The sequence below is a fragment of the Branchiostoma floridae genome, unplaced genomic scaffold, assembly GCF_000003815.2.
Source record: "Branchiostoma floridae strain S238N-H82 unplaced genomic scaffold, Bfl_VNyyK Sc7u5tJ_401, whole genome shotgun sequence".
NCBI lineage: Eukaryota > Metazoa > Chordata > Leptocardii > Amphioxiformes > Branchiostomatidae > Branchiostoma > Branchiostoma floridae.
The window spans coordinates 21,108-32,511 of NW_023365834.1; the positions used below are offsets into that span (position 1 = coordinate 21,108).

General features: G+C 38.5%; 2 protein-coding genes across 2 annotated transcripts; both read left to right on the forward strand.

Moving 5' to 3' along the window:
• The first annotated feature begins 888 nt into the window (after nt 1-888).
• LOC118408770 lies at nt 889-4,933 on the forward strand. Its single transcript, XM_035809629.1, has 7 exons — nt 889-1,795; nt 2,104-2,488; nt 2,674-3,027; nt 3,261-3,470; nt 3,612-3,790; nt 4,354-4,533; nt 4,755-4,933. The coding sequence occupies exons 1-7, from the start codon at nt 889-891 to the stop codon at nt 4,931-4,933; spliced, it is 2,394 nt and encodes a 797-aa protein (XP_035665522.1).
• Nucleotides 4,934-5,584: 651 nt separating this feature from the next.
• On the forward strand, nt 5,585-11,277 carry LOC118408768. Its single transcript, XM_035809627.1, has 4 exons — nt 5,585-5,680; nt 6,187-6,339; nt 6,990-7,137; nt 8,282-11,277. The coding sequence occupies exons 1-4, from the start codon at nt 5,642-5,644 to the stop codon at nt 8,668-8,670; spliced, it is 729 nt and encodes a 242-aa protein (XP_035665520.1). The 5' UTR covers nt 5,585-5,641; the 3' UTR covers nt 8,671-11,277.
• Nucleotides 11,278-11,404: the final 127 nt, after the last annotated feature.

Below are 11,404 nucleotides of genomic sequence, written 5' to 3' on the forward strand. Positions count from 1 at the left end.
TCTTAAACGACGATAAAGAGGGCGCCTGCCTCATTCTCCCTCAGACTATTCCACAGAACTGTGCCTGAATACGTTATAGATCTCCGAAACGCTTCCCTGTGGACCATGGGTAAGTATAGTAGGTTGGATTCGCTTTGTCGCGTTAATCTAGTTGACCTTTCCCTACAGTATGTAAACAAGTTTCTCATGTAGACTGGCAGTAAGTTGTTTAGAGCCTTGTATGTGAGCAACGCCTTCTGGTGTCTGTGTATGGATTTGATGTTCTTCCATCCTAGACGAGTCAACACTTCGGCCTTTCTAGCTAAGATACCACATTTGACATCAGTAAGATCTGTAGGTAGATACTACAGTAACTCAGTTAACCCTAAAGCACTAAGAAATCATCTTCCTCTAAAACAACAACAATTTTGTCAGCCTGACAGGTATGCTCACCATATTGGTCATTTAGCTGCGCACTGATTGGCTTTTACCCTTTTAACTGAAGGTAAGCTTCTTAATTTAAATGAAATGACTCAATAGAAGTGACTAATTTCTGCTCTGTCTTGTGGTCTTCATAGTATTTGATACTTCATATCACTGACAGTCTCCCATTTTTTTCTGCATGACTTAGCTCTGTATTACTATAGGTCCTGAACTTACTTATAATATCAATTTTATATGCAAGACCATTTTATAGTGAATCAGGCAAGCCGATAAAGCAGAGGTGAATTTGGGGGAGTTTCTACAAAATAATGCATCTCTGCATGGGAGAATGATCATCAAAAGAGTCAAGAGTTAACAGTGTGATCTCAAAACATTAAGTTTGACAAAAAATTATGTTTCCTTTGGTTACACAGGGATGCATGTCACCATGAAGTCCAGCTCACTATCACTGATCTCGAGGAGCACATGTCTCAAGCAGAAATAGACGAGCTGAAGAAAGCATGTGATGGCTCGGATGATTTTGAAGATATGGCAAAAAGACTGACATCAACATTTCAGAGCGCAAAGTATGCCACCGTTAACATAGGCATTGTCGGCGATGCAGGGGCAGGGAAGAGTACTTTCATCAACTCTTTCCGTGGTTTAAGACCCAAAGAAGAAGAAGCTGCTGAAGTCTCAGCCATTCGCCATACTACCAACAAAGTCACGCGGTATCCGGTACCAGACAATCAAAACATTGTTCTCCTGGACTTCCCTGGAGTCATCTTTCGAAGCACGGGCACAGGTGTAGCAGAGGAGTTTGACACGAAAAGCTACCTCGACCTGCATGGTGCAGAAATGAAAAATTGCGATCTTTTCCTCATATTTGTTACAGGCCGTGTGAGTAACAACATCATCTGGATTGCAAAAGAAGCCAGAAAAATGGAAAAGAACGTCCTCTTCGTCCGGTCAAAAATTGACATTGACTTAGCAAATGAGAGCAGAGATCACCCCACTCGTTTCCCCAAAGGCACATCCTACACCACACTGGAAACACAGCATTTTGTCGAGGAACTGCGCCAAGCTACAGCAGAGGAGCTAAAAAGGCTTGATTATGGCGAGGTAAAAGAGACAAGAGTATTTGTCATCTCTGGAGTGTTGGAGTGTATGGCTGAAGGTCAATATGACATGACGAATCTCCGGAAAACTATCTATAACAGTGTGTCTCCAGACAAAAAAGCAGTTCTTATCACAAGCTTGTCAGACTTTGCCACTGACATGGTACATGAGAAAGCAAAGTATCTCAGAACACGGGAAGCTATTGTAGCGGCCATGTGTAATGCAGTCATCAGTGCCGCCCCTGTGCCAGGAATTGGGATAGTCACAGATATTGGTAAGGTCCTTAATTTCAGTACATTTTTAACTGTTGCATGTTACTTAATGATACTGCTGCTTATGATTGAAACATACTAGCCAAATGACATATATTCACATTTTAAAGGAAACATCATAATATTATGTACAGTACTTCTGAATCATCATGCTGTGTATTCACCATTGACATTTAATGGCAATGGAAATGTTCCTTGATGTTCTCTTGATACTGCCAGTACCGTCCAATGATCTGTCCAATCTTTGGATATTATAAAATTGCACAATCATCTTATTATGTTACTCATCAGAAACCAACATCTTTTTCAGTGGCCCTTGTGGTAGCGTACCATCGCATCAAGTCTGCCTTGTGTCTCAACGACAAATCCCTCAAGCGACTAGCAGAGCTAGGAAAGAAGGATTATGACAGCCTCAAGAGGTTTGTTGACAGAAGACTTGTGTTGGGGGAAAGCATTAAGAATGCCTCAAGTCCCCTCGCACTTCGCACTATCATCGCTGCTACTACATCAGGAGCTATGATAGCTGCCCTTGCTGTCACAAGTTTTACTCTTAACATTGCCCTTCCAGTTGTTGGTGGACTCATAGCAGCACCAGCCTCAGCTGCATTGGTGGTGTATGTCACACGTGAGATGATCAACGAAATGGAGTCATGTGCAGTTGATCTCTTCAAGTATGCATATGGAAAAGACCCAGGGTATGTACACACCATTATGGCTGTAAACCTTCCATTTCTTAAGTCTTACTCTGATTTTTCTCATGATAGACTGTCTATTGCAACTCTTTTATGCTCTTTTGTCTAGGAAAATAAATTTTACATGAATTTTAAAGAAAGAAAAAAAAAATACTAAATTAACTTTCCTTTCCATTTTATGCACACAGCCCAGCATACATTGGGATACTTGGTAAAGAATGCTCCAACAGGACTGAGTTCCTGAACTCCATCCGTGGCATCTGTAATACTGATTCAGGTGCAGCTAATGCAGACAAGGCCATCCAAAAGCCTACAGAATGCGTGTCTTCTGATAACCTCGTGTTTGTGGGGTTTCCAAGTCCACAGGTGAAGAAGTCATTTTTTCAACAGAAAATCGACAAAGAGGCATACAAGAAGAGCTTTGGTGACGACTTGAAACAATGTGACATCTGCCTGACATTCATTGACGAAGATGTAACCACTGAAATGATCACCGTTGCAAAGATGGCAAGAGAGAAAAATGTCAAAGTGCTATTTCTTTGGTAAGCTACTAATTAAGGACATTTTACAGTATAGTGCAGATTAATCCAACCATTTTGCTTATGCCATAATTATGTTTAAAACTTCATTGCAGTGCCTTTGAATTTCACGAATTCTTATCTTTATTTCAAGGATTAAATTCCACTGATTTAGGTGAATATAATGTTGTGTAACTATTTGTCATTTCACTTTGATTTACATTACATGCTCAACACCTGAATTTTCCTTCTCTTAGGCCAAATGACAGCCATCATTCAACAAACCAAAGTGGAATGATCAGCAACTGCCAGATGAATCTTGAGAAACTGAAGTATGGTGACATTGATGCATCTGACATCTTCATCATCAGTACTGAGTACGAGGCAGTGGCTCAAGACATTGGACAAATTCCTGCCTTAAGACATGCCATGTTCAAAAAACTCCAAGATACTGAAAAGACAGACAGGTATATATACATCATAAGATTACATGCATTTGGCTAATGAATTTTGGTATGCAGTACTGTTCTATCTGTAATTTTGTTCCTGCAAACGTTGTCCACATTTCATGACAAGTACTTGATTGTATCTCTCTTTCTTTTCTCCAGGACAGTGATGCATTTCAGCTCAGACACTTTGCAGTTGGAAGAAGGTGATGCTGGAACTATCTTGCACAGTCTCGAAGCTAAAGAGATGGTAGAGCTGAACCAATTGGACGACACGACAAACCTGACAAAGATTGAGGAAGATGGCCTACCAAAGTGTGAAGAGACAATGATCCGAGCAGGCAAGCTCCAGCCTTGATTTGACTTCAGAATCTACTTAATGGTATTATGTCACTGTAGAGATCAGGATTCATGGCCTATGACAATCCTATGATTGCAGATCATCCTATGACAGGTTGGAATCAGAGTCTCTCCTATGACAAATGGAATCAGAATCTGCCCTATGACAAATCTGCAATTTTAATTGTCTACTCTAAGACTTAGTAAAGATCTAGATTGCAATTGCAATCTGTCCTAGGACAAACTAGAATCTATTTTAAGTTTGATTGCAATTGGGATCTTAACTAGGACAATCCGCAACTGTATTTGACAGATTGGGTTATTATATAAGTATTATAATAATAATTTATCATGTAGTGATATCGCAGTGAAATGAATTTTGAGGGACAACCAATAAAGATTCAAATCTGACCCATTTCAATAACTAGATTTTTAGTTATTGTAATTTGGGACCAAGAGTGGGAAAGTCCACTTAGTATTTACATACCTTTTACAACCATATGTGTACACAATAAGTACTTAGTCTAGCAGTAACTTAAAAGCTTTACATGTTTTTTTTCTGTAGGAGTCATCAGTGACCATGGTGCTGGAACAAACACCTTCATCAGTTCTTTCTTGGGATACCGTGAGAAGGTGGCATCTCGTACAGCAGCCGGACCCACTCAAACAGAATACACGTCAGCGGACTCGGAACGGCCACAGAACCTCACTGTCGTCAGATTCCCAGCAGTGTCATTTGCAATAGGTAGCAATCCTTGACTATTGGCCAGGGATAGAATAGACTAATTGCTCAGTGACAGTTAATTTTGGACAGGTTGAATGATTTAACATTTAAAAAGAAAGTAATGCTAGTTATTTTCTTGTTTGTATAGTCTACTTTAATCATTGGTCCATCACATGGGCCTCCATTTTGAAATCAACAGCCAAAGAAATTTCTTTTTTATTTGTTATATTGCATACAAATAGGGAGGCCAGAAGACATCAAGTCCCGGTACATGTCATGCCAAATGAACAACATGGACAGCTGCGACATCTTCCTTGTTCTTTGTGGAGAGGATGTAGCAACAGAGACGATCTGGCTAGCAGTGGAAGCAATGAAGATGGACAAGAAGGTACTAGCACTATACCTACATGTACCTACCTAGTCCCTGAGGGAGGGCAAGGTAGACGAGAAGGTAGAGTATACAAGAAGGTATATATCAAAGCAGTCACACAATGTATTGTAACAAAACTAACTAAGTCATGTGATTGCAGGTCAAAACACTATCACTACCTTCAATGCAGGGGCTTTAACCTCCAAATGTTAACTAAAAGACAAATGCTGACAAAACAGTTCAAGCTTAATTCCAAGATACATTGTATATGTATTTTTCACAATACTGTGAGTTATAAATCACTACTACTCAATTGGACAACAGTCTGAGAGTAAACTTTAATACTCACAATGTCCATCTGAAAAATTAAATGCTGCTGTTAAGGACCTTGCTGCTGTAATTAATTATTATGTCATACCTGTGACGCGAAAACGTTCGATACGGGTGTTCCGGACCGGATGATAACTTTCCGTACGGCCCGGGCTTATCACACAGGCTCCATTCGAATAAATCGAACTGTTTCGAGTGGGCCGATTACGGCGCCATCGAAAGTTCGAATACCTGATGCGGACGTTGGAACATTACAGTTGCAACGCTTTTTTTTCGAGGGCAACAAATTTGTTCAACGCTGTAATTAATTATTACTTTTATTTTCAAACAGAGCACATCAGATGCTTTTCTCTTTTACAGGTACTGTTTGTTAAGTCAAAGTTTGACACACAAGAGGGTGCATCTACACCTAAAGAACGAGAAGCCATCATGCAGAGAGTAAAACAGAGCCTGGCTGATGCTATTCAGGTAAATTGAGTACGCATAATATGTAAAAATTGAATGACATACATGTCATGTAAATTGTGTACAATTATGGTATATGAATATTATTCTATTTATTGTGTGTCATTGTTTATATACTTTGGCTAAAGGTGCAGATAAAACTATTAGCCTTCCTGCAGTATGAAAGCTTGTTGAACTACTTGATCAGACAAATTCAATAATGCTATTTGGGGTCTTGAAGACCAACCAAATATCCACAATCAGTTACATAATTCTAAATTTTATTTTGATATCAAATCTGACATGTGGAATCAAATTTCCATTTCTGAAATCTGCATCAACAGGTCCTGGAGACTTTTACTGAAAAATGATTGTATAGCCTGGGTATCATCCTCCAAAGTAACTGCTGGCTCAATCTTTTGCCTTGCTTGTCTTTGAGCCAGCAGTTACTACGGAGGATGGAACCCAGGAAAAAATATTAAAACAATAATATGTACATGTATTTCAATATGCCACCTTTCTGTCCAAAGGAAAAGCTTTGTGCTGAGGGCTGCACAACAACAGTGAAGTTGGATGACATCTTCCTCATCAGTGGCAAGTGGGAAGATGTCATGCGAGGAGCCTATGACATGGTCCGACTAAGACAGGCTATGATGAAAGAACTGAGTGAACTTCAGAAGCAGGTATAGGAACCAATCATTTTTTAAAAAATCTAACATACATTCTCATTATTCCACCAGGTGCCATTATACCGCCACTTCAAAAAACGTCATTATAGAGGCCGTCTCAAGATTGTCTTAAACACCTAAATATATGAATTGTATTACATTTAAGATATTTAACATGCGGTGTTCAAGACAATCTTGGGAAGACCTGTATACTACTGTTTTTTGAGGCGGCGGTATTATGCATATGGCACCTGGTGGAATTATGATAGTCGATGTTAGTTAGTACATGTACATGTAGATACTGTTGCTACTGTGACAGTCAGTGATAAGTATATGTCTAGAAACTGACAGCTTTTTCTGTATAAACATAGCACCACAGCAGAGCATGTAAGTAACAAGAGCGTTGGATAAAATAAAGTAACAGTTACTGAAGGACTGGTATAATGGTTGAACATAGTTTCAAATATTCCCTTGTAATTCTTAGCCAAAAAGGTAGTTATCCCTGGTATTAAAGTAGCACATTGGTTTGTCCTAATCAAGGAACTAACGTTGTAAATATGACGGTAACTGAATGTAGCTGACAAAACTGTTGCTTCCTCTCTTGAATGTATTCAGTTTTGTTTTTAATTAAGTCACAAAATATTATGTCTATTTGGTACCAACAGGCATTCATCATGCTTTGCCGAGACTACTCCCCAAAGATGATCTCTATCAAGTCAGCACTCCTGAAGCAGATGGTGTGGACACAGGCTGTCCAGTCAGGGGCACTCAGACCGTGGTCTGGACTCATGGTGGACACACCAGTAGACCTCGGTAATGTTTTGTTATTTTGAACATTAGAGTGCTTCAGAGAGAAGAGAACGTTAGAGTGCTTCACAGAGAGAATCATTTTAAGATCTTTGAACTGTAAATCTAAACAAACTGCAAATCTAAGCGGATACTGAAACCAATGGTGCAACTTATTGCTCATAGTCAATTGATCAGCATTTTCTCTATAGTGGCCACCTGTCTATAGTGGTCACATATAGTCACCTGTCCCTTCAGTGGCCACTATAGACAGGTTTGAATGTATTATATAATTTACATACAACGCTTTCATCATGCGAACAGGGTATTGCATGTTTCTTTCTTCCTTTTGGAAACATCTTGTATTTTCGTCAAAAATGTGACCTTTCTAGTTCTCTAACATATTAGAGCTGTACTTTTTTCACGTTAGCCTATGTTACACAATCTCTCACAGCCAGGGGCTCTCTCTAAGCAGTTGGTCAGACTATGGGTGACCATGAGCATGATTTAGCCAGGCTAATATCAATATGTAAACTACCCCATCAAAAAAAGAAATTGTGGGTTTACTAGCAAATCAAATTAGTTCAAATTAAAACATTTTGCCTCCCCCATCTGTCAATGTTGACACTGTGTAATTTGTGAAAAAATTGGCATAGCAAGGTCTGCATACTACACATGACATCATTATGACATGGAGCTACATGTGTATAAGTAATATTATGTCATACCTGTGATGCAAAAACGTTCGATACGGGTGTTCCGGACCGGGCCATACTTTCCGTATCGCACAGGTTCGAAAGACGTATCACACAGGCTTCATTCAAGTAAATCAAACCATATCGAACTGGCCGAATACGGCACAGTTGGTAATTCGAATACCTGATTTGGACGTTGGAACATTGTTGTTGCAACACTTTTTGTTCGAGGGCACCAAATTTGTTCAACTTCTGACGCATTTTGCATCAAAACATGGGTTTTCTCAGGTGGGTATGACATAAATAAAATACAACACGGTGCATTCCGCATCAGCCTTGGTCCCAGCCCTCCCGCGGGTCGGGCTGTTACCTTGGGTGATACGGAATACACCGTGTTGTATTCTATATTGATTGTATAGTAATACTGTAAGTATGATCATCCATCTTGATGTAATGTGTTTTTTTCTCTTCTACAGAGAAGATCAGGAAATTCTGTGGAGTGTACAAGCAGTGCTTTGGCCTAGATGAGGCTTCCCTGGAAGACTTGGCAGAGTTGTCTGCAACGAATAAGGAAAGTATCCAAGAGTCTGCAGAACACAAACTCCCCATGTGTAATGGTCTATTGGGTACAACTGATCCCCCGCCCCCATCCTCCATCCGTGGCCTTGTTGGTATGGTGGCAAGTGATGGCAGCACTCTCATGACCCTTGAAATTGCAAATTATTCATTTGAAACAGCTCTTAACTATGTGACAGTATTTGAAGGAAAAGCCATGCATGTTATTGCACATTTCTTGCGTAAAATCATCTCTGAGCAGGCAGAATGTGCACAGGCACTGCATGAGGAACTTTTCCTTACCAAATGATGTACCTTGTGTTCTCCTTGTCTTAAATCAACTGTTGTGTAAGGAGAATTTTGAATTCTGTGTCCCTGATCCATAGAATACAAAATCTGATTTGATAATTGTTACAAACATCTGCATATTAAAGACTTTGCTGTTTTCTACCATTCTTATTGGCTTCGGTATAAGGATGCAGGGATGCTAAATGATTATCTAGTATTATCATGATATTGCTGCTGTCAGATGACACAGACCCTGCCACTCCAGATAACATCTGTACCTTAAGGTGCACTCTCACTGCACTTGTGTCAAGCTTGTGTCAATGGGGGGTTCGTTCACTGCATGACTGTTTTGTTATTTTCTCTTTTACAATTTGGATATTGCGTAACACGTAAAAGTCATGATGATTTAGAACACGACAAAATACACAAAAAGTAAGAAAATTTGTTCTTTATCACTGAAATTCGATGAGTATCTTTCAAACCCCGCAGTGACGCAAGCGTGACCCAAGTGCAGTGAGAGTGCACCTTTACAAGCCTGCTGTCAAAAAAACAGGAGCACCTTGGGCTAGCAAACTGGTCATTCACAACCACTGTTCCTGTCATGGGATTCGTGGGAAGGCACTGTTGTTGCCTACTTCCTTTGTAAGATGATTGATGAACAAGCAGTCAATGTGCACAGGAATTGCACAAGTTTGGCTTCCATAAATGAGACTGATTAATTTAAAGAATCTGGGTCCATACAAATGTATGATTGGCCAACAACAACATTCCATTATTTGTGCCTTCACATTAATATTTAATAATTATACGACTTCAAATTTGGTAACGTGCAGGTTGGAAGAATGTGCCTAGATTATTTTGTCCACTTCTTTTGGATGCATTTTTCAAAATGATTTTCATTATGCATTTGTATAAGAATTTTGTAAGTTGCATGTTTTACATGCCCAATGATATTACCTGTTAAGTTACTTCTGGAGATACTAAATATCAGCACATAAATGATTCTACAATCAAGTTTGCATGTAAAATGGTTATTTGGCAATTGTCCATTTTTGCAACAAGTTAAAGTTAAAATGGTCTATTTCTGCAAGAAGTTTAATTGATGTTGCAATTATAGTCTATTTTGTATGCTTGAAAAAATACCATAATTGAAGAGTTAGAGGTTAACGTTTTTTGAAGGAGCCAGCACAGAGCAGTTAGTATGTGTATGATGCTCAAGGTTTCCACATGTTTCACACAGTATCTTCCACAAACTATGAGAAAATAGTGACCATTAACATTGGTGAATATATTGTTTAAAAAAAAATATGGCTGAAACTGCTGAGAAGTAAAATGTGATAAATATACCAGTATGTAAATCATCTTATAGCCATCAAACCATACATATTGTCAATGATATAAGTTGAATACATTTTGTATAATAATCTTATTAATGTGTGAAAAGCAATAATCTGCAGTACTAAATTGACAACACATAACCTGTACATCTGAATATCTGAAGTAGCCGAATGATTGCTTTTAACATTCCATATTGTAACCTCACATTATAGTAGGATGACTGAATACCTTTTATGAATACACCATTTTAAGTATAACAAATTTTGATCAAATTGTCACAGTGGTAGAAATGCTATATTTTAACAAAGTGTGGTAATGAAAATTGTAACATGTTTAGAAGGAATTCTGCAGTTGCTATGCAAAATGTGATGCGGAAACACATTTCAAAATCAAGAGAAGGAATTCCAAGGGACTGACATGTTTCTTATTAGTTATGACATGAGGCCTGATTTCATTGTTTAAGCCCTATACAGATTCATTATTGACACTCCAAAAATATAGGGATTTTAGATATAAGTTAAATACAAAATTATTATGATCTTTACAAAATACAGGGCAGGGTAATAATACTAAATACACGTACATTAGCTTTAACTGCAATTTGCAGGATATAAAATCTAAGTACTGAGTATCTCATGTATCTGCTTAATAAGTATATTATACATACTGTAAGAATATATGTACAATGTCATGGGAAATGTAACTTTCATATAATTACTAGACTTGATTTTATCATTATGGGGTCTATTGGGCAATTCATATTTTACAAAATAGTAATTGTGTATAGTACAATACAATAATCTGCACAAGGAATTAAACAGCTGAAAGCTTTGTAGGTGACTGACTGTATTCTCTCCATTCATTGTCATATTCAACTTCCCAAGGACAGTGTACATCATTTGGTACACAGTATACACATAGACCTTTACCTAAACTAAGGCCTGACTGTGCATTGATATAACATAAAACCACAATTTGTTACGACTTTTTCCAAATGATTTTTTCGGGGGTGGGGTTGGTAAGGTGATCACAGGTAGGAAAAATCTCTTCATACTTTGAAAGCAGGCCTTTCCTCTGTGTGACATGACCTTAATCATTATTGAATATTTCCTCATACAGTATTTGTGCACACTCAGACTGTTCAGCAATCATGATCTTTTGCAAGAAATAAGCCACAACATGCACAGCTTTCTCTTTCAAAGGACCACAGTTCACTGTTGTTTCAAATGAGTGATTTGCAAGTTCAAGGGTCATAAGAGTGCTGCCGTTTTGGGCCATCATGCTAACAAGGCCACGGACAAAGAAAAACAAGAAGAGAGCCTGAAAGAACAGATAGTGTCACAGTGTTAGAAGAGAAAGTCAGCACTATTTACAGAAGAGATAAACACTACACAGTGCACATGAATTAAGTGGTGAGG